General features: G+C 48.6%; 1 protein-coding gene across 2 annotated transcripts in view; it reads right to left on the reverse strand.

The window, feature by feature from the left end:
• Positions 1 to 4858: 4858 nt before the first annotated feature.
• SLC7A8 (solute carrier family 7 member 8) overlaps positions 4859 to 23673 on the reverse strand; it is a 58514-nt gene continuing 39699 nt past the window's right edge. For both annotated transcript variants that reach the window (XM_054448879.2, XM_054448880.2), the window contains 8 exons: positions 22504 to 22629; positions 19945 to 20098; positions 18909 to 19032; positions 17419 to 17522; positions 11007 to 11103; positions 9200 to 9349; positions 7568 to 7745; positions 4859 to 6894 (listed from right to left, as the gene is read on the reverse strand). In XM_054448879.2, the coding sequence (XP_054304854.2) occupies positions 6728 to 6894; positions 7568 to 7745; positions 9200 to 9349; positions 11007 to 11103; positions 17419 to 17522; positions 18909 to 19032; positions 19945 to 20098; positions 22504 to 22629 (1100 nt within the window). In that variant the 3' untranslated portion in view covers positions 4859 to 6727. The remainder of the gene's footprint in view (positions 6895 to 7567; positions 7746 to 9199; positions 9350 to 11006; positions 11104 to 17418; positions 17523 to 18908; positions 19033 to 19944; positions 20099 to 22503; positions 22630 to 23673) is intronic.

The raw sequence follows: 23673 nt of genomic DNA on the forward strand, positions 1-23673 counted from the left end.
CCCCACTACCTCCTTTCAGAGACACCTGCTCTGGTCCTGCTTTTGCCTGTTGAATTTCATCTCCAGAAGGGATCGTAGGTCCAGTGGGGGGGGAAGGACACATAGAAGTGTTACTGGCTCTTTTATGACCAGCAAGTGCTATGGGTGCCCCAGAGGGACCAGAAGTTTTTGTAAGTTGGGCCAAACAAAGGCTGGTTCACTGTGAGTGGGCCACAGTGGGACAAGTGCAGAGAGGATGTGTGTCGCATTGAACATTAAAATTTTAAAGATGTATATTCTGGTTAGCATATTCCTTCCATCCTCCCTACCCCAACACCTACCCCAGATGCTCTCTGTGCATGACTTGAGACATGGCCAGATATGCTTTATCTGAAAGCTCATTGACCTAGTGTGGGGAGATCTGCGTGCATCCCAGAGACAGATGTCAGGAATTAGGGAGAGTTCTCCATTTCAAAGCTGAGCTCTCAGTTTGGTGGCAGTGCTTGTGTTGACCACCAGGTGGCAATATTGGCCCCAATATTTCGGACTTGGAGGGCTGCTGCGGTCCGGACTCAGGTGGACAGCAGAGGGCAGCCTCTCACAGCGCTGGCTCTAGGCAAGCTCCTGCCGGGCGTCTGGAAGGAGGAAGAGGAAACCTGGCTGGGATGGGGTCTTGCAGTGCAGTTCCAGGGAGAATGAGCAGCCTGCCAGTACTGGGTCTAGGGCCTTGTCTCCATGAGGAGAAATTCTGTTCCCTCCCCTACTTTGAAATAATGATAATGAATAGGCCTTGTGCTTTCTGATAAATTAATGCTTTTTCAATCCTTGAAACCTACACTGTTTCATGCTCTTTCCCTGTGGGTTATGCAGGAAGGTAGGCAAGGCAGACAGTATTTTTATTCCTGCTTTATAAACAAGGAAAACAAGGCTGAGAGGCTGAGCTGCCCAAGGTCATCCAAAGAGGATGCCTGGTTTGTCTCTGGCTGAAGGGATGGGAAGGGGTTGCTATGTGACTCGGAGAACTTTCCTGGCCCTCATTTGGCCACTATGGGGAGGGGGAAGTCTGCATCAGTAGCTTTAGTGAACTGGGCACAGGAGGACGTGGGAGGTATGCAAACAGAGCCGCAGGAAATGAGAAAGTCAGCAGCTTTAGCCATGGTGAGATAAATCTCTGCGCCGGCCTCCCTGGCTAGTGCTGACGTTGCTGGCACGCTGACCTCAGTGTTTCCCAGTAACAGGGGTTTGGCTGGGGAAGGCAGGGCTCTGGATGTCAGGATAGGGTAGGGGGAGCTCTGGACAGGAAGAGGAGCTCTGGACAGGAAGGGGAGGTGGGGAGGGCAGTGCCAGTCAGCGGCTGGGGGATTCTTGCTCAGGAGAGGAAAGAAGCCCTCCCGGGTCAGCAGGATCATTTTTCCTTGGCCACTGCAGTTACTACCTGTTTGGATTAACTGAAACGATGCATGTTTATTATCTTAGTGACTTTGTAACAGGCCTCCTTCCAGTGCCACCTCCTTGGTGAATCAAGACTTTCCCAGTAGGAAGGTAACTGAGCATGGCTGTGAAGTGTTAAGAGAGAACTGGGCTCAAATCTGGCCTCCATCACTGACCAGCTCCATGACTCTGGGCAAGTTACTTAATCTTCCTTGCAAGGTGGCAGTACTAATACCTCCTTCATAGGGTTGTTTAATTTAAACTGTGAATAACATAATGTATGTCACGCAACTGGTCTTAGTAAATGTGAAGTCTCTCCTTCTTCTCTTCCTCTGACCTCTCATTGCAGTTTTATCTGTGTCTCCTAAACAGACACTACCTGCTGCCTGGTGTGGTGCGTCAGTTTGACGAACACTTTTGAGCGCATAGGTACCAGGCACTGCATGGGGTCTGGGGATGTGCTGGGTTTAGCCCTCGCCAGTAGGGCTCACTGCCCAGCAGGCAGGCCGACAGGCAGTGCTTCCAACAAGGCATGGGTGGTCTGTAGAGCCAGGAAGCGCACACATATGTGTGCCATGCGTATCCTTGGCTTCGTTCCCCTGGCAAACTATTTGCTCTTTGAGGGTAGGGTCAGTTACATCTTTTGGACCTCTTCAACTATGGTGACCATATTTCCTGAATTAAAATGAAGGACAGGGCCGGGTGCAGTGGCTCACACCTGTAATCCCAGCACTTTGGGAGGCTGAGGCGGGCAGATCACGAGATCAGGAGATCGAGACCATCCTGGCTAACATGGTGAAACCCCGTCCTACTAAAAAAAAAAAAAAAAAATACAAAAATTAGCTGGGCGTGGCGGCACGTGCCTGCAATCCCAGCTACTCTGGAGGCTGAGGCAGGAGAATCTCTTGAACCTGGGAGGCAGAGGTTGCGGTGAGCCGAGATCGCGTCACTGCATTCCAGCCTGGCAACAAAGCTAGACTCTGTCTCAAAAAAAAAAAAAAAAAGACAGGCAGGTTGACACATGTGAATATCCTTATGGAGACAATGGAAGAAAATACTTGAAGTCTGTGCTGACTTAGAAAAATCAGGAAAAAATTTGCTATTTCCACAGCATATAGCAAAGTCTTTGACAGAATGGTCACAAAAAGATTTGTTGTATGACCACATTAATAAATGAATGCGTAAGCAGCTACAATTTCAGTGACTTTCAAAATGTTCCCAAATTCCCTGAAGTCAGAGCATGCGAAACTCCTAGCATTAAAGTGACTGGCAGGGTTAAGACGGGAAATGGCCAGGTTAAAATTAAATGTTTGTTGCCCAGGAGGAGACCCACATTTGCCCATTTGACCAGGTTGAAAAGATCAGCAGGTCTCACAGAAAGAGAGGGTGCTCCTGAAGGACAAGTGCCTCCATGGAGTGAGAAGGGATGAGGGACAGGACATGCTCAAATGGGGCAATAGGGAGGAGCCTGGGGCAGTCCAGGGAAAGGAAAGGTGTGTGTGCTGGGGAAGAAGGGCCCAAAGGGCAGATGTGAGGCTTGGACAAGACTGGCCACCTCTGCCTTTTGGAACAACCTAAAGTTGGAAGATTGAGGAACTGTTTGAGATTAGGTCCAACTCTCTCTCTTTCTCAAAATGCTAAGCAGGTGAGGTGACTTGCCCAAGGACACACAGCTGTTTAGTGGCCAGCCTCCCAGCTCAGCGTCCCTGTTGAATGGTGAGCTTCCAGCCTGTCTGGAAGAATGACAGCCACAAAGCAGGAGTGTTGGCGTCAGGCCAGGACTGGGAGTGGCGGCATCTTGCCTGCCTGTGTCCTCACAGTGTTCCAGATGGTGAAGGGTGATGTCTTAACACCACTGCCCCTCCACCATCCCCTTACCCCCGCCCTTGCCCTATGTCTGCCAGCAGTGCTGGCTCTGGAATGGTACTGTCCCAGGACACGCAGCCAGGAGGGCAGCCCATAAAGACAGGGACACAAAGCAAGGACTGGGGCTAATCCCATCAACTTCCTCTAGCAGTTAGCCCAAAACGCCAGGAAGTACTTACACATACCTTAACGACTTTTTCCTTTTTCCCCTGTCCTAGTCCAGTGGTCCTCCTACTCTTCCTCCTAGAGCTAACTCTTCTTCTCAGATGGCTCTGTCCAGCTGAATGAACCTAGCCTTACCTCCCAGGCCCTCCCATCAAGCTCCTCAGACCCTGACTCTCTCCACAGACTCGGCTCAGGCTGTGCTGATGAGAGAAGCCTTTGCTGATGAGGCTTTGGGAGGACGTCCTCCTTTGCCTCCCTCAGCTTGGCTGGGTGCCATCTCTCCCTTGTCCATGTTCCCACCCTGGGCAGTGTTGAGTTCTTCCCAGTTAGTCTGCAGGCTTTCAGTACGGTGCACAGAGCAGGAACTTAGTAACACTTCATGACTCCAAGAAGGAATGAGAGAGTGTTGTTAAATAAAAAATTACAGAAGGCCATGGTTTTGGACTAAGCTCCTGCCCTAGGCCCCACAGACCAGACTAAAAATCAAAATAGAATCACCCATGCTAAAATTCCGCATCACCAAATCTAAACTAAGTTGTTATCTGACCTTCCTAGAAATCAGGAGAGAGACACAACAGCCAATTAAAACAGGCCAGTTTCAATATTCAATGGACATGATAATGAAGTTCCCTCTGCTTTAATCTTTACACAAAACAAGGTAGCCTGAAGGATCCTGATATGAACTAATCAGTTATTTTTCTATTGTTCTGTCTCCGTGTCCCCACCTTACAAGAAAAGTAAATTTGTTTTTGTTTTTGAGACAGGGGCTTGCTCTTCCGCCCAGGCTGGAGGGCAGTAGTGCAAGCATAGCTCACTGCAGCCTTGACCTCCCAGGCTCAACCCATCCTCCTTTCGGCCTTGGCCTCCCAAGTAGCTGGGACTACAGGCACATACCACCATGCCCACCTAATTTTATCTTTTGTAGAGACAAGGTCTTGCTATGTTGCCCAGGCTGGTCTCAAACTCCTGGGCCCAAGAGATCCTCCCTCCTCGGCCTCTCAAAGTGCTGGGATTACAGGAGTGAGCCACTGTGCCCAGCCAAGAAAAGCAACTTTGAAAAGTGACTAACCAGCTTTCTTCAGCCCTTCCCTGTCTGTAAAGCCAACCTCTTCTGCTCAACTCATTGGAACATGTATTCTATTTTGTGGAATGAAGTGTTGCCTGATTCCAGAATTACAGTAAACAACTGAGATCTGTAAATTCGTTGTACTTTTGTCTTTTGATGATGTTTTTGGTTCCGAATGAGAGTCAGTGGTTTGAATGCACTGGCACTGAGTCCCTAGGATAGCTAGAAGTTATAGAGAGCGAGAGCTTTTAGGAATGTCATTCTGGAAGGAACCTGGCAAGATCTCCTAAGAGGAAATGCCTGGTGACTCTGTCTCAAAAGGTTACTTAATTATCGACACTACCAACTTCATTTCCATTTTAAATTTTATTACATCAAAAGAAAAAAAACCTCTCAACAAAACAAATCTCTAAAACCTACACCAAACGAAAGAAATTATCATCAAGGTTCTAACTCCACCCCCCAAAACAACCTTACATTAAAAAAATCCAAAAGAAATAGAAATACCAGCTTCAAAAATATTTATCCAAAAAGTAAGGCATCAACTTTACAAAAAAATAATTGAAGGAGGGGAGGAAGTTGGAGGAATGAGAAAAAAGGGAACAAGAAGATGGCCCCCTGACCCTCCAGGGGCCAACCCCAGCCTGCCGGGCATCTACTCTGAAGGGGTCACAACTCAGACCAAACTTGGCATCTCACCAACTATGGGGCGGGCAAGCTGGGCGGGGAAGCTGGGAGACACCATCCAGGCCAGGAAGGGCTCCTGTGTATTCCAGTTTAAGCAGACAGAATTCAGGGTGGGGGAGAGAATCCCGATTTGTGATAAAAGGATCCTAAGTCCTTAGTGCAGCAGGAGTGGCTGGGAAGGTTGTAGGGCCCACAGCAAACTCCATGGCCTTCCTTTGAAGCCCAGGGAAAGGTCAGAGGCCGCCAGCCACAAAGGAGGGCCTTTTTTGAGGATCTCCAGAGTGGGCGCCCTGCTGCCACTGCCCTTTCACCCTACCTACCCCAAGACAGCATGACACTGAGACCTGCGAGGAGTGGGGGGCTATTGGAGTTGGGGATGGATGGGAAAGGAACTGGGCTTCAGCCAGTGCTCTCCTCAGTCTCCCAGGGTATGGAATGGGCACCTCTAGGGAGGGGGAAAGCGCCCTTCCTCCCAGGGAAGGCATTTAATATCAGATCCGTCCTGAGGGTTAGAAATAGGGGAGTATTTTTAGGCCAAGTTCTTGGATGGGAGGTGACTTAAGGCTAGTCTGGCTCTGATCTCAGGCCTGAAGGGCTTGGGGATCCTTCATACCTGGTCCCAAGCCAAGGCCCAGAGAGAAGTGCATGGTGGGGTGGTGGTGCTGGCTGTGTGCGGGTGTGCTGGGAGTGGCTGCAGGGATAGCAGGGGACTGCTCCTTCCTGTGGCGGGGAGGTGGAGTTGCTGAGCGACTTCATCGTTAGGAGAGAGATGCCACTACCTTAAAAATCAGAAGCTTTTTGGCTTCTGGAAGCTTTGGCACATGTTGGAGGCAGGAGGTAGGGGCAGGGCTGGGTTTCTGCAATCTGAGCCTTTCTCAATATGTTCCTCAACCGCCTGGCTTGGGGGTGGAGAAGCTGTTCTTCTCCTTGGTCCTTAGCTCTGGGAGTTGGCGTCCTGAGGAGAACCGAATTCTGGACAGGGAGCCCTGGCTGGGGTGGGTGCAGGTATGACGGGGAGGGGCAGGAAAGAGGGCAGAGGGAAGCATCCCCTTGGATTTTGGGTCCCTGGTGAACAGACAGGGTCTTGGGTCTCTCCAGCTGACCCCTTGATGGGGACAGAATTGCTTGAGCCTGTCCCCCGACAACACAGCCCCTGTGGCCTCTCCTCTCTGAAGGGGCCTCCCTGGGAGGAAAGGCGGTAATGAGCTCCGGTTCCTGAAGAGGCAGCTGAGGGTGTGGCCCGGAGGGAGGTCCTGCAGGGCACCTTGGCATCTCCCCTCTCCTCCAGCAGCTGGGAGTGTGGGCAGCACTGGAGTGGGGCCTGGGACATGGACCCTGGGGTGAGAGGCTGGTTCTTTGGGTATGAATGTCAGTTTTTGTTTGCAATTTCTCACCACCCACACCAAAGTCCTACCACTGCCTGACAAAAGCAGAGAAAGGGGTGTGCGGGTACTCGCACATGTTGGGGGGACCAAGGCAGGGAGGTAGGATAAAAGGGGGAGGAAGGAGGGAGTAGCCAGGGAATGGTGGTCCTCAGGGCTGGGGCTGCCCCGCCACATCCTTGTCCTTGGTGGGAGTGGGTTGGTACATGGGCTGCTGCTGCTCCTCCATGTCCTCATTAGCCTCCTCTGTCCCTGAGCCCCGCTCCACCTCGGGGTACACGACCACACACATCTTCTGGCTCACCAGGGTTAGCAGCTCTGTAGGGAAGAAATCACACGGAAACCAGGCCAATGCTGAGTATCCCACCAACCTGGCCAAGTGGCCCCGGCCCTTCCCGGCTCTCCTGCTCCAGGTTCTGCCTCTTCAGAGCAGTCAGTGCCTTGAAGAGAATCCTCGCCACCTGGTCTGCCTCCTGCATCTCCCGCCGGCTACTCTTTGCTTATGAAGGCCCCAGGCTTCCACCTTCGCTGTGCCCACTGACCCCTAAGTCCAGGGTCTCCGCTGGTCTCCACCCAGCCTGGGGCAGCTCTCACAGGATGGCTGACAGGTTGCCTATTTTATTTTTAAATTTTTAATAATAGAGATGGGGTCTTGCTATGTCGACCAGGCTGGTCTCAAACTCCTGGGCTCAAGTGATCCTGTCTCAGCCTCGCAAAGTGCTGGGATTACAGGTGTGAGCCACTGTGCCCAGCCCAGGTTGCCTATTCTTGCGGGTCTAAGGTCTGTGTGGAAATGCCAGCTGTTCTCCTCCCTCAGAGGTCTCTGGGAAAAGGCATCTGCTTCCCCTGCTCTGGACTCTTCCAGGGCTCTGTGGACTGAGGAGAAGGCGAGCCTAGGTCTCCTGGCCCTGGTGGCTCCCCCACCCCATCACTGACCACTGCATTCCAGCCCAGGAGGCCCTGAAGCCAGCCAGAGCCTCCAACAACTCACCAATGAAGTCACTGAAACACTTGGGCTTGTGTTGCCAGTAAACACCCAGGAAATAGACGGGCACTCCTGTCAGCATGATGGCCAGGCCAATGCCACATACCACCGGCTCTGACCACAGGCTGAAGACCAGCAGGAAGGCCCAGAACAGCAAGTAGATGATGGGGAACAGCAGGTTGATCTGTGGAGCAGAGGCATGAAGCATGTGAATTGTGTAGGCCCCGTGGCCCCCAGGACTAGGGACTGGGGCATTCTCTCTCTCCTTCACCCGCAGAGACACATCCTCAAGGGCAAAGGCTGGGCTTCCCTCAGTTCTGTGGTCCCACACTCACTCCTGGTAGGGCAGGGGCTATATAAACAAATGTTGATGAACATGGTCGGTCAGACAGGAAGAGGATGGGGAGGAGCTAGGGAGGAAACGATCCTCCTTGCCCATGTCCTCGCTCTTGGGTGTGCTTAGACAATGCCTCATCATGCATGCCATGTGCCCGTGGCAGCAAGAGAAGCCCATAGGGATGGAGAAGCTTGCTGGCACACGGGTGTGTCTGCTGAGGTCCTAGGGTGGAGGGGAGGTGTGGCAATGCACAAGGTGCAGGCAGGAAATGATTCGAGTCACTCGGGCTCCCTGGTCCTCGCCCACTTCTATGCAGGGCCCTTATGTGGGCACAATATGGCAAATGTCAGCTCCTTATGGGCCACATGTGGGGAGTTCCTGAGAGTATCCTCTTCAGGGCTCCAGGGGCAGTCCTGATTCGGCTGCCTTTCTCTTCCTTGTCTTCCTCGCTCAGAAGGGATGTGTGTGGTGGGGACATGGGGTTATTCTACCTCCTCTTCCCTCTAGCAGATTTTCTAAGTGTAAGAGTAGAAAATGGCGGTGGAAATGCCAGTGAGGAACTGAGAGATTTGGAGAGCCTTTGATTTTTCAGCTGGAAGGATCTTCTAGAAGCATCTAGTCACTGTTTCTAGAATAGGATTGTTCAGATAGCTCTGGAGTACACTCTATTCTTCTAATTTGTCGGAGAACTCATAATGCTCTAGCATGTCCTGTTCTGAGCAATCCCTTTAATTCCTATCACAGAGTTATATCTTGTGGCAATATTAGGTTCACTGAGCACCCTATATGTGTAGGGCTGTGGGAGTTTAAAAAGGGAGGATCATGGAAGGTTGCAGTAGACTGGAAAACTTCAATAAAGAGGAGGTACTTGTGGCGCATTTGGCAAATGGTTAAAATGTAGATGGGCAGACGGGAGGAGGAAAGTCATTCTGGGATGGAGACATAGCACATAGTGAACCCAGCTATCTGGAAGGACAAGGAGGAAGTGTTGGGGAGATAAGAGAACCTTGAAAAGTCAGCTGGAGTTTAGGGCTTAGACTGGTAGGAAACAAAGGAATGTCATGAAGAAAGTCACATTTGATCTGACTTATTCCCCAGCTGCAGTCTTCTCCGATCTCATCCCCAGTGGAGAATGGAAATAGTGGTCCCATTCACAAATGGCCCTTGCTTTCCAAAGGGTCTGCTACCATCAGAGATGATGATGTGTGGTCAGCAGCTAGGAACAGAGGTGATTTAAAAATCTGAACTGCAGCTAGAACCACAGAGGAAGAGGAGGGGACCCCAAAGGGAGGTTCTCTCACCTTGATGGGGCGGGGGATATCAGGCTTCTTCCAGCGAAGGACTATCTGTCCAGCAACCGTGACCCCATAGAAAAGGTAGTTGATGAAGCCCACATAGTTGATGAGTGTGTACATGTCGCTGGTGACCAGCATCAGCAGGGTGGAGATGCACTGAGAAAGTGGGAGGAGCTCATCAGTGATCCGAAAGATATTCAAAGACTGGTATTATAGATTAGGGGCTGTCCCCCAGCCTCCAGGCAGATGATGCCATTGTATAATGGATGTCTCGAAATGGAGACTTTAGAACCTCCCCTAGTAACCCAGGATGTTACAACATTTTTATTGCTAGGAAGTCCTTTCTTATTACAGGGGTGATGATCAAAATATTTAACCACTGGTATGGCATGGGCACTAACCAATTAGAATGGATAGTGGACATAAGCAGCTAGACTGGCCACACTGGTATTACCTGGCTCTGTGTCAGCCCCGGTCTCATTTGTATGCCTCTGTTGGTTATAGCTGAAGCTAACTTCATTTTTTAAAAATCCCTTAGGGAAGATTGTTAACAACAGATTAAGGCTTTATTCCTGCCCTCATCCTTTTCTCCTGGCTGAGTCATCTATTTTTCTTCCTTCCTTTTCTTTATTAATTTCAAAACTGGTTACATAGCACTTACTGTGTTCCAGGTCTCTATTTTTAGCATTTGACAAAGATTAACTCACTTAACCCTCATAACATCCCTATGAGGTTTTCTTGACAGAGTCTACTTTCCAACTTCAAAATCATCTCTGTGGCTCTCTTGGAACCATGCTCCTCCCCTCTGATAACTTGTGAAGGTCAATAGAAGGTTCTGTTCTCTTGTGAGAACCGATGGTTAAAATAATCGAGACGATTTTAATGGTTCTTGCTGCATCTGCCTTTTAGTCACACTACTGCACCAATAGCTCTAACTGGAAAAAAACAAAGCAAAACAAAAAAATGTGTGTGGCCCACTGGGAGTACCGTCTTCTCCAGCCACCTTCGACAACCAACCAGTCAAGGTGACCTTCATCCTGCATCTGAACATTCTGAAATTGTACAGCAATGCTGTAAAATGCTCTTGGCTCCCAAGAGCTCTGTTATTCTGATTTCTAACTGCTTCGCCAGTGGACCAAAGTCATTTTTAGTGTTTTATTCAGGATCCAGAAGGAAAATAAAAATAACTCAAAAGACTCAATGGGGACAAGTCTTTGTTCCTTCCTATAGCTCTCTCTAAATGATTCTACTCTGGGGATATTTTACTCCCATCTCTTTCCTGTCCCCAGTTTCCTTTTCGCAGTTTCCAGTTTATCAGTCTTCCTCTATTATTTTTCTTATTTGGTGTACTGTTAACACTAACTTCATTTCAATGATGTTTGCCAAGAGACTGGCAGGCTGCCCTGAAGCTTGATGGGGGGAGTGGGTGTGTGCAGGGACCAACCAGCCAGGAGCAGAGGCCAGTGCTGCAACCCTGTGGTAACAGGTGCGAGGACAGCCAAGGGAGACATATTTTCTTGACGGTGTAGAATCCTGAGGCAGTCAGTTCAGTCTGACCCAAAAGGATGGGAGAATGGAAATAAGTCAGCCTGAGAGCCTTAGGTATTTCAAGACTCAGGATCTTTCCTTGCTATATCTCTTGATATTAACAAAGCTGATGAGGATCATTTGCCAGATCACCTAAGATCCAGTGAGACCTAGCAGCAGACTGCAAGGGTAACAGGGGGTGTGTGTGAAAAGCATGAACTCCCAGCTTAGACTAGGCACAAAGAGAGGGAGGTGTGTGGAGAGTTACAGCAGGAAGGGCCCTTACTGTGAAGAGCAGGGCTGGGATTGGGGTGCAGCGCTTCACGTGGATCATGGCCAACACACTGGGAAGGTGGCCCTCTCGGGCTCCAGCGAAGAACAGCCTGTCAGGGAGAAAAGCAGGTCAGCCTGGGATAACCCAGGGACCACCAAGCCCCAGCTCCTTCATCCATGCCTACCTTCTGCCCACACAGGGGCATCCCCCCTCTGACCAGGCACCCGCCTTCACATGCATACTTTCCACCCCACCAGTCACAGAACCTGTGTTCACAAATGCAGGTGGAAGCAAACCAGAGGCAGCCAGTGGAAAAGTGGATGAACCCTGGGTATGTTAGACCCTGAATGTGGTATGGGTGGCTCAGGGTTACTGATAATTGTACTGTCACTCGGTGGGGTGCTCCCAATGCTTGGAAGGCTGCAGGAGCAGCCTCTGTCTGTTGCCTAAAATCTTCATCTCTTTAAAAGCATTCCTCACATCCTCAAAGGATGCAGATTCCCTGATACACTGGGACTGAACTGCATATGGAAAGCTTTAAAAACACTCTTTTCTTTTTTTTTGAGATGGAGTCTCACTCTGTCGCCCAGGCTGGAGGGCAGTGCTGCAATCTCGGCTCACTGCAACCTCCGCCTCCCAGGTTTAAGCAATTCTCTGCCTCAGCCTCCCGAGAACCTGGGATTACAGGTGTGTGCCACCACGCCCGGCTAATTTTTGTATTTTTAGTAGAGACGGGGTTTCACCATCTTGGCCAGGCTGGTCTTGAACTGCTGACCTCGTGATCCACTTGCCTCGGCTTCCCAAAGTGCTGGGACTACAGGCGTGAGCCACTGTGCCTGGCCTAAAAACACTCTTGTCCTAGTCAGAGAGTAGTTAGTTGTCTTTGTGGGAGTGGGGAATTGGTGGTGGAAATGTTCTCTATCTTGTTTTGGGTAGTGGTTGAATTTTGAAAACTGTCAAAATTCATCAAATGGAAGCCAGGCACAGTGGCACACACCTATATTTCTAGCTACTTGGGAGGCTGAAGCAGGAAGACTGCTTGAGCCCAAAAGTTCAAAGGCAGCCTGGGCAACATAGTGAGACTCTGCCTCTAAAAAACAACAATAAAAAACAAAAACGAATAAACACAAACAAAAATACCCCCACAAAACTCATCAAAATGAACATCTATGATCTGCCTTTTTTTTTTTTTTTTTTGAGATGGAGTTTCACTCTTGTTGCCCAGGCTGGAGTGCAATAGCACGATCTTGGCTCACCGAAATCTCCGCCTCCCAGGTTCAAGCGATTCTTCTGCCTCAGCCTCCCGAGTAGCTGGGATTACAGGCATACGCCACCACACCCAGCTAATTTTTGTATTTTTGGTAGAGACGGGGTTTCTCCATGTTGGTCAGGCTGGTCTTGAACTCCTGACCTCAGGTGATCCGCCCACTTCGGCCTCCCAAAGTGCTGGGATTACAGGCGTGAGCCACCATGCCCAGCCTATGATCTGCTTTTTTTAAAAAAAATTGAGGCAGGGTCTTGCCATGTTGCCCAGGCTGGTCTCGAACTTCTGGGCTCTAATGATCCTCCCGCCTCGGGCTCCCAAAGCGTTGGGATGACAAGCATGAGCCACCATGCCCAGCCTGCATATTTTATTGTATGTAAATTGTACTTAAAAATTTATATCCTGTCTTGTGGGATTTATTTAAAAAAAACTATATCCTGTCTGGGCACGGTGGCTAACACCTGCAATCCCAGCACTTTGGCAGGCTTAGGCAGGAGAATCATTTCAGCCCGGAACTTTGAGGCCAGTCTGGGCAAAATAGTGGACCCTTGTCTCTACAAAAAATAAAAATAAAAATAAAATTAGCCAGGCATGGTGGCATGTGCCTGTTGTTCTAGTTACTCGGGAGGCTGAGATGACAGGATCACATGAGCCTGGGAGGCTGAGGCTGCAGTGAGCTGTGACTGTGCCATTGCACTCCACCCTAGGCAACAGAGTAAGAACCTGTCTCAAAAAAAAAAAAAAAAAGAAAGAAAAAATTGGAAATATCGTAAGTGCCTAAAAGTAGGAGGTCGATAAAATAAATCTGGCACAAGATGAAATGTTATGGGATAGGCACGGTGGCTCATGCCTATAATCCCAGCTCTTTGGGAAGCCGAGGTGGGTGAATCACCTGAGGTCAGGAGTTTGAGACAAGCCTGGCCAACATGGCGAAACCTCGTCTCTACTAAAAATACAAAAATTAGCCAGATGTGGTGGCACGTGCCTGTAATCCCAGCTACTTGGAAGGTTGAGGCAGAATTGCCTGAACCCTGGAGGTGGAGGTTGCAGTGAGCAGAGATCACGCCGTTGCACTCCAACCTGGATGACAGAGTGAAACTCTGTCTCAAAGAAAAAAAAAAAGGAGCATTATGTAGTCATAATGTTTTGAAAAAATTTGATTACATGAGAATATGCTCAAAATATAACATCAAATGAAAAAACAGGACTGAAAACTATAATGCAAATAATTTTTTTTTTTTTTGAGACACGGTCTTGCTCTGTTGCCCAGGCTGGAGTGCAGTAGCATGATGACAGCTCAGTGTAGCCTTGACCTCCCAAACTCAAATGATCCTCCTGTCTCAGTCTTCCAAGTAGCTGGGACTACAGGTGTGCACCACCACATCCAAATGCCAATTAATTTTAAGATTATTTATGGGCCTATTTATTAAAATGCTAACTGATTATCTCTGGGTGGTGAAATTATGGTTAATTTTAATTTCTTCCTTATACATTACAGAAAAAATTTTAAAAATTGTAAAATGCAGCCTGGGCAACATGGTGAAACCCTGTCTCTACAAAAAATACAAAAATTAGCCAGGCGTGGTAGAGCCTGGGAGGTTGAGGCTGCAGTGAGCTGTATTTGCACCACTGCACTCCAGCCTGTGTGACAAAGTGAGACCCTGTCTCCAAAAAAAAAAAAAACAAAGAAAAGATAAGGAAAAGGAAAAAATGAATAAAATTCTAAAATAGATGGAATATTTATAATCAGAATAAAGATTTTTTAACTTAAAAAAATTAAACTTTTTATTTTTCCAATTTTTAGAGATGGGTTCTTGCTCTGTCACCCAGGCTGGAGTAGAGTGGCATGATTATAGCTCACTGCAGCCTCCAATTCCTGGGCTCCAGTGATCATCTAGTCTCAGCCTCCTGAGTAGCTGGGACTACATGTACATACCACCATGCTCAGTTAACTTAAAAAATGAAACTTTTTATTTTGAGATAATTGTAGATTCGCATTCAGTGAATCTTACAACCAAGTATAGTTGTAAGAAATAATAAAGAGAGATCCTATGTATCTTTTGCCCAGTTTCCTCCATTGGTAACATGCTACACAATTATAATATCACAACTAGGATATTGATGTTTAAATCAATTTTATTTTTTACTTATTTTTCTTTGCTAATTTTTTGTAGTGACAAGGTCTTGCCTTGTTGCCCAGGCTGGTCTTGAACTACTGGGCTCAAGCAATCCTTCCATCTTGCCCTCCCAAAGTACTGGGATTACAGGCATGAGCCACCATACCCAGCCCCAAAAGTTATTATTTTTTTAATTTTATTTATTTTTTTTGAGACAGAGTCTTGCTCTGTTGCCCAGGCTGGAGTGCAGTGGCACGATCTTGGCTCACTACAACCTCCGCCTCCTGGGTTCAAGTGATTCTTCTGCTTCAGCCTCCTGGGTAGCTGGAAGTACAGGCACCTGCCACCATGCTCGGCTAATTTTTGTATTTTTTTTAGTAGAGGTGGGGTTTCATCATATTGGCTAGGCTGGTCTCAAACTCCTGACCTTGTGATCCGCCCACGTCAGCCTCCCAAAGTGCTGGGATTATAGGTGTGAGCCACCGCACCTGGACACAAAAGTTATTTTTAAAAAGAAGTTTTAGGCCAGGCGCGGTGGCTCACGCCTGTAATCCTAGCACTTTGGGAGGCTGAGGCGCGCGGATCACGAGGTCAGGAGATCGATACCATCCTGGCTAACATGGTGAAACCCCGTCTCTACTAAAAACACAAAAAATTAGCCAGGCGTTGTGGCAGGCGCCTGTAGTCCCAGCTACTCGGGAGGCTGAGGCAGGAGGATGGCATGAACCTGGGAGGCAGAGTGTGCAGTGAGCCAAGATTGAGCCACTGCACTCCAGCCCGGGCAACACAGAGAGACTCTGTCTTAAAAAAAAAAAAAAGAAAAATTTTAAGAGAATAATTTGAATGTTCCTAGCATAAAGAAAAGACAATATTGAAGGAGATGGGATATCTCAATTACTCTGATTTGATTTTTACACATTATATCAATGTATTGAAACATCATCTGTAGCTTGAAAATACGTACATCTATTATATACATATGAATATGAAACTTGAACATGAAAATCAGCCCTCCTTCCCTTTTACTCTCCTAAAAGAAAAGGGAATATTAGAAGCTGTCAACAGTAATTTACATGTCAGTGCAAATTGGACCACTTTTTTCTTTTTTCTGGGGAAAGGCTCACCTAAGGGATGACAGGCAGGGTACAGCTTGATAGGAACAAAAAGGCACATATTCAGCACACTGGGAGTTCAGAGGAGAATTGTCATTTACTTTGTAATTTGTGTATGGAGTAGACTGAAGCTAACAGCAGCAGCTGATCACAAGTGTGGGAGTTGACTGTATCCCCAGGTACCCATAAGCAGTAACCATCATGAACTCCCTAGGCCAGTGTCACTAGTTTCATGCAGCTATACGCATCCCCGTCCCCTCTCCCATGCTACTGCCCCTCTACAGGGCAGTCTCATGCACCAGGTGCTCTGCGGGGCTCATCGTGCACATAGCCAGGGTCCTGCATTCACGCCCCCCTCCACATGCAGAGAGGACCAAGTGTAATTGTCCAGATCCAACAGCACTTGCAAGTGTCAAGTTCACAAGAGACAGTCCTTGCCTAGCTAGCCAACAATGGAGGAGACGATGACATTAAGCGTAACACACATCCACACACTCTGACTCTTCAGGAAGGATCATCCTCTCCCTACCCAAGAACACAAAGGAGTGACAGAGAGATAAAGAAGGAGGGAAGGAGAAGGAAGGAAGAAGGAACTGGAAAGATGAGCAGGGGAGGCCTGGGTGGGTGAGGTCTTGCCAATGAATCGGAGGTGGAGCACACCATGCGCCACTGTTTCCTGCATCACACACAACTAGACCACATGCACGCAGACCGCTGCTAGGCCTGCCTGAGGGACGAACCCCACTCTAAAGTGACTGTAGCCAGTCACTCTCCTCCAATAGATCTCAGGGAGCCTCATGGGTCACTGTTCTTCCACCGCTTGGTCTCGGCGGGGGCCTCTGTGTGGCCACTGCTCCTGTGTAACATGCACACACGAGGTTGCTGTGGGTGAGCGTCATAGGGTCCCGGGGTACAGGGGACATCCACACCACCTCTTTCCAGCCCTGAGTCCTAAAAACATTGCACTACCTTGTTATTTCACAGGAACTCTTCCTGATGTGACGGCTTTGGAAGCAGCTGAACTCAGGGACTCATCTTTGGAGCAGGACTGTACCCTGAGGGCAGGGGGTGCTTTCTAAGAACCTGGGAGGATCCCTTGAACCACACAAATGGAAGTCATTTAACATCTGCTAGCCTCAACAGCCCCTTCTGAAGACAGCAAAAGAAAGGGCCGGGTCCCTGGATGTGTGGAGGCAGGACCTGGGACTCACGGACCTGCTTGCACTTCTGGCTTCTGAGAGAGCTCTGGGGTGGGGGTCGTGGATAAAAGCCTCTTTCTTTGGACAAATGTTTGCTTTCCACTTTTCCCCACCCTCTCACTTCACATTCTCCACCTGAGTCTCATGGGTGGCCTCGAAAAGGCCTCTACAGCCGCCTCTCTATTGAGCAGGGAGGAGCTCTGCATTCTTGGGGCAATCAGGGTGAAGCCATCCCACCTGCAGGCTAGTTCCAGAACATTCATAGGAGGCCAGACCCAGAGGCCCCAGGCACAAGTCTCCCTCTTGGTCCCTTTCCAAATGGGGTTCTTTTCCAGCCAGCAGCAGCCTGTTTCCAGGTAAGTGGAAATGGGGGGTCTAGGACTACAGCCAAGATACTGTCTTGCTGCCAACCATAGCCCGTGACTGGGGGCTGCATCAGGCAGGCTGGCGGCCTCCTCTGTCTTCTGCTCCTTTTGAAATGAGACAGGCCACTACATGTGAAGCACCTAGGACCCATATGCCACACACATCGCAGGTGACCACGTGAGCAGCACACACTCCTCAGCATCCACACTGACACACACGCCCTCATGTGAGCAATCACCCCTCTGCAAGCCCAACATCCAGATGCCCACACAGACCCCTGCTGACAGAGACAAGCCCACCATATACAAACAGCAAAGTGCACAGCAGAGTGGCCCCTGGCCGGGGAAGGGCCCAGGCAGCACTCACCGAGAGGAGGTGAAGAGAGACCCATTAACTCCTCCAAATGTGGACAGGGCAACAGAAATGGGCATGATCCAGGCCATGACTCCTAGGAGCTTCTCTCCAAAAGTCTGGGAGAGGAAACAAGGAGATAAGCAAAGGAGAGGTTACCACTCCCCGACCCCTTAGCTCTCACTTCACTCTGGGAAACCATTTCTGCCATCTCCACCCTTGCTAATTCTCTCTCGCCAAGCTTTTTAAGAGCCCTCACCCTCTCGAGGGTGGACGCCTACACAGGGGGGTTAATGCATGTTTTAGGCTAATTAACTGAAGGAGGTAGTACACACTGGTAATAATAATAATGAACTAACACTTACTAATCTTGTTTTATGGGTGAGGAACTGAGTCACACAGTGATTAAGTAGCTTGCCTAAGATTACACACCCAGCGAGTGGAGGGGCCAGCATTGGAAGCCAGGTGGTGTGATCCAGGCCTTACATACATTATATGATTTCTCCAGCATAGGGAAGGGCACAGTCTTGTCAGGCAGATCCAGGCTCAAATCCTTGCCCTCCAGCTAGGAGCTGTGAGACCTTGAGCAAAGTTTATGATTTTTGAGCCTCCATTTCCCAACTGCAAAATAGGGATTAATCCAGAATCACAGGGTGAGAATTTATCAATTCATCAAAACAGATGAGTTGGGGGTAAAATAATAAGAATGAGCCCCTCCTTAGTCTGAGAAAGAAAAGGCTGTGAAGCTATAGATGAATCTTCATGTATTTAAGGACTATACAATGCAGGAGACCAGCCTTTTCTATATTCCCTGAGCCAGGTTTACAGCATATTACCGAGGAGAGATTGTTCAGAATAGAAGGCTGTTGGTCATAAGAACAGGCTGCCCCAGGAGATGGGAGGACCTCTTTCTTTACAGTCTTTTGAGATAAGGCCAGTGAAGAGACTGGCAGGGTGGGTGGTGGCCCAGCCTGATGCCAGGTGAGGGAGCAAGGTGCCTCCCAGGTCCTTCTTAGATGTCAAGGATCCCAACCCCTTGCACCAGCATGGTCTCTTCCCCACAGAGCACACCTGACTTCTGCTTCTGGAGGTGAAGGCAGAGAGAAATGGCATGCCTTGTGCAAGATTATGTCTTTCTGAGGAGGGACCTGTCTGCTTCATACCACTTTCACATTTAGAGCTTTAAGTGCCCGAGATTAGGAGTTGGCCAACTTCTTCTGTCAAGGGCCAGACAGTAAATGTCTTATAGCTTCTCAGGCCACGCGGTCTCTGTGGCAATGACTCGGTTCTGCCATTGTAGCTGTTCTAGGTACAACCCGGCCACCTGTTTGCTCCTGGGCACTTAAAGATACCCCAGCCAATGACATATGTGGTTTCTGCCCTGAGAACTTGGGGGTGATTTCCACTTCCACAAGGCCATGGATCAGGGAAAAGTGAGTGGGGCTACAGCAGGCAAGTCTATGTCTGCATTCCTGGTATGAGAGACTGGGACTTTCATTTCTTACCACAGCGACGGCGTTGGATGCCAGCAGCTCCTGGGGGGACATTGCAGTGACATAAGCGACATTGGCAAAGACATACACAAATGTGACCAGTGGGATGGAGATGAAGATGGCTCTGGGAAGGTTCCTGTAGAGGGAGAGGAGGTGAGGGGAAGGGCTGGCACCCGGGACGCCTGCCTTGCCATGGAGTCTTCTGTCTTTCTGCATGCGTGTAGCCTTACAGCCTTCTGTGAGGCTTCCTTTCCCTGGGAGGTGGGCTTTGTCTCAATATGGGCAGGATAATTTAAAGGAAATGAGGCTGAGCGTGGTGGTTCACACTTATTATCTCAGCCCTTTGTGAGGCCAAGGAGGGAGGATCGTTTGAGCCCAGGAGTTCGAGGCCAGCCCTGGCAACATAGCAAGGCCTCTTATTTACAAATTAAAAAATTAACTGGGCATGGTGGCATGTGCCTGTAGTCCCAGCTACTTAGGAGGCTGAGGTGGGAGGATTGCTTGAGCCCAGAAGATTGAGGCTGCAGTGAGCTATGACTGCACCGCTGGACTCCAGCCTGGGTGACAGGGTGAGACCCTGTCTGAAAACAAAACAAAACAAAAGAAAAAATAAGTTAAAAAAATGAAGGCAATAAAACAACTCAGGTTGGAAATACGCTCCACACCTGTTGATCTTGACCTGAATCTCCACAATGCACCTTTTCCCCCTGCCTCAAGACACCAAGACTGGCCTGTCCTGAAACAAGCAAGATTCCCAGAAGCCTCTCAGGGCACAATTCATTCTCTAAGGCAGTGGTGTTACTGCAGGACAGTTTTCAGCTTCTAATCTGCTCTGGGAAAGTCACTGGATCCTTTTCTCCTCCTGGTGGGGTGAACGGCAAATGGTTTCAGTGCCTGGGAAATGAACTACGACTTCAGGATAGATCAAATCACAGTCAGAATGGGGCTGAGGAAGGCGAGGTGGGCAATGGACACCTGCTCCCTCTTTCCAGCAGCAGGTGCTGTGGCCCTTCAAGGGAGAGGGAATAGCTGGGCTCTTTCAACTCACTTGTAGGGATCAACAAGTTCCTCAGTCACGTAATTCAGAAAGTTCCAGCCTCCATAGGCAAAGGAGCCCTGAAGGAAAGCCAGTGCGACGAGGCCGATGTCAGGTTCCTGGAAATTTTCAAATGCGTTCTTTGGCTCCAGCCAGAAGTACTCTCCTGTGGACACAAGCAACAGGAGGCTGCTCAGTGAGACAAGTCAGGGGCCCAGCAGCCCCTGGCCTGCCCTGGCCCACCTGTCACCCCTCCCTGTGGCAATGATACCAACTCTGTCTTGTCTCCAGTGAACCCAACATATTGGATAAATTGGGATAAAGGGAGTAGGGAAATTCAGGTCCAGGGCTTCCGAGACCCCAGAAACTATGAGTCCAAATGAAGGTTTAAGTGCAGTTCTGAATGCTCCTTTTGTAAAAGGCAAAGTTATTTAAAAGGAAAGGACATGGTAAATTGGGCTTTGGAAATACAGGATTGGAGTCATTGGTAATCTCCTGACCACTTTCTCTAAGTTCCTACATTTTCATGAAGAAAGCATCCAGGGTTGGGCACAGTGGCTCAGGCCTGTAATCCAAACAATCTGGGAGGTCAAGGCAGAAGGAATGCTTGAGGCCAGAAGTTTGAGACCAGCCTGGGCAACATAGCGAGACCCCCATCTCCACCACTAATTTAAAAAGTTAGCTGCGTGTGGTGGTGCATGCCTATAGGTTCACCTATTTGAGAGGCTAAGGTGGGAGGATCACTTGAGCCCAGGAGTTTGAGGCTGCAGTGAGCTATGATTGTGCCACTGCAATCCAGTGTGGACGACAGAGCAAGACCCTGTCTCCAAAAAAGAAAAAAGAAAAAAAAAAACAACAAAAAAATCAAGCATCCAGAACAACAAACACTCAAACATGTTTCCATAATGCTATATTAGTTCAAGCTTGTTTTGCTGCTTGCTTTGTTGATATCCTCCTGTCTCTTTCTGAGGTGTGTGTTTGGTCTCTCTTTTCTGTTTTTTTGAGACGGACTCTCGCTCTGTCGCCCAGACTGGAGTGCAGTGGTGCGATCTCAGCTCACTGCAACCTCCCTCTCCCAGGTTCAAGCAATTATCCTGCTTCAGCCTCCTGAGTAGCTGGAGTTACAGGCATGTGCCACCATGCCTGGCTAATTTTTTGTGTGTTTTTAGTAGATACACGGTTTCATCATGTTGGCTAGGTTGGTCTCGAACTCCTGACCTCAAGTGATCTGCCTGCATTGGCCTCCCAAAGTGCTGGGATTACAGGCGTGAGCCACCATGCCTGGCCGTCTCTCTTTTCAAGATTCCCCAAGGACAGGAATTTTTAAGCAAAGAGCTGTTTAAAATGCCTTCCCAGCCCCTAGCACAGTGTGCTGCAGACTGTGGGCCCTTGGAATCATCTGCTGACTGGCTAAAATTTCAATGAGATAGAGAGTAACTGATCATATGTTACTTATTCATCTGCAGTTTAGCATTGGGACAGGAAATAAGGAGATTAGGGTGACCAGGAGAAAGAATTGAGGCCAGCTTAGGAGGGACTCACTATTTTTGACAAGATAGCGCAGTGATTTCCTTAAGTCTAAATGCCTGAAAGCAATATATAACCTGTTAAAGAACTTAATCCAAGTGTTTAAAATAATCAGGCATATTATACAGCAGAAACTTAATTATGTTTCCTGGAGTAGAAGTCCGGGCTGCCCACACTGCCTTCAGGGCTTGTGGGAAATTTCCCTGTTTGTCACCTGACTTTCTCCATGAGGCAGTGACGCTGGGCAGAGGCTCATGGTGCCATGGGTCCCATGGAAACCAAATATAGCCTCAGGCTTGGAAAGGGCCAAATCCAGTGGGGAATGTTGGCAGGGGCCCCGGGAATGCAGAGCTCTCTCTCTCAGAGATTATAAGTAATTTTGAAACATAAAATACCTTTCTCTGTCCTCCACTTTAAGATGTGGACAAGATGCAATAGAAGATGCAGGGAGCTTCCCTGGGGTTGGGGCAAAAAGACAATAGGAATCTAGAGATCTGGGGTTTTTGTTTGTTTATTTGTTTTTGAGACAAGGTCTTGCTCAGTCGCTCAGGCTGGAGTGCAGTGGCACAATCATAGCTCACTACAGCCTCAAACTCCTGGGCTTAAGTGATCCTCCCACCTTAGCCTCCAGAGTAAGTGAGACCACAGGTATGCACCACCATGCCCCACTAATTTTTAAATTTTTTTGTAGAGATGGGATCTCACTGTGCTGTTCAGGCTAGTCTCAAACTCCTGGGCTCAAGTGATCCTCCTGCCTCATCCTTCCTAAGTGCTGGGATTACAGGCATGAGCCACCACACTCGGCCGATATGTGGGGTCTTTACCTAGCTGTGCTAGAGCCTTGAGGTAAGCATGGAAGAGGTGACCTTTGCAGCCTAGAGGGAGCATTCCCTACTCCCAGCCACCTCGGGGAAAATGGTTTCTCCTTCCCTTTTGTCAAGCAAGGGAAGAAGAAGAGAAGTCACTCAAGGCTATAATTGGGGAAATCTCAGGGTATGCATACTTTCGAAGCTGGGCAGCACCTGTTGTTCCTGTGATACTCACCTTTGCATATCTGTACAATCCCCATGATGATAATCAGGGCCAAGGCCAGGAGCTTCCCAGCTGTGAAGATGTCTTGAACCCGGGTGGCCCACCGCACACTGGAACAGTTGACCCATGTGAGGAGCACTGAAATGAAAGACCCCCAAACAGAACTTCAGGGGCTGTATCTGGCTGCATGATGCCCAGGGCACACAAGCAGAAGTGCTCCCTCTTCCTGATGATGAGATTGTAGTAGGTGAGCCAGACATCCAGCAAGCTCAACCCCAGGGACCAGAGACTTTGGCTAGGTTAATGGGTTACAAATGGGGATTATACGTCCCAAATTAGAGCTTGGGCCCAGCATGGCCTGCTGAGGGCTGGAAGCCAGAAGTAGGCATGGAAGTGTAGGCACTGGCTTTGGAGGTAAAATCACATCTGATCAGGGCACAAGTATGGGCTTTGTCTTCAAGTTATTATTTGTGCAAGAGAAGCTGTGAGCAGCTGGTGGGATTCAGGAAGCCACCTTCCTGAGCCTGATTTTGGGGTAACAGAGGCTTAGGGGAATCTTATGTTACTTAGGTTTATTGAGATATCATCTACATCTTACTAAAACTCATCTTTTTAAAGTGTACAGTTTGATGAGATTTGACAAATGCATTTAATGGCTTAATCACTTCAACACTTCATATGTAGAACATTCCCAACACTCTGAAAAGTTTCCTTTTGCATCATGCTCCTTTGTAGTCAGTTAGGCCAATCTTCTTCCCCTACCTCTACAACCATTACTTTGACTTCTGTCCCTATAGCTTTGTCTTTTTCAAAATGTCACATAAATGGAATCATATAATATGTGGTCTTCTGTGTTTGGCTTCTTTCACTTCACATAATGCTTTCGAGATCTACTCATGTTGTTGCATATATTACAATTTGTTCCTTTCTATCGCCAAATAGCATTCTATGATATAAAGGTATCCGTTTGTTTTTCCATAGACATTTGGGTTGCTCACAGTGTGGGACTATTATGAATAGAGTTGTGATAAATACTTGTGTAGATGTCTTTTTTTCTTTTTGTGGATTGTAGAGATCTTTGAGTGGGGTTTTCATTGCTCTTGAGTAAATCCCCAGGAATGAGATCCTGGGCCATAGAGTAAATGTGTTTAACTTTATAAGAAACTGCCAAACTGTCTTCCA

Source organism: Pongo pygmaeus, chromosome 15 (genome assembly GCF_028885625.2).
Source record: "Pongo pygmaeus isolate AG05252 chromosome 15, NHGRI_mPonPyg2-v2.0_pri, whole genome shotgun sequence".
Classification (NCBI taxonomy): Eukaryota; Metazoa; Chordata; class Mammalia; order Primates; family Hominidae; genus Pongo; species Pongo pygmaeus.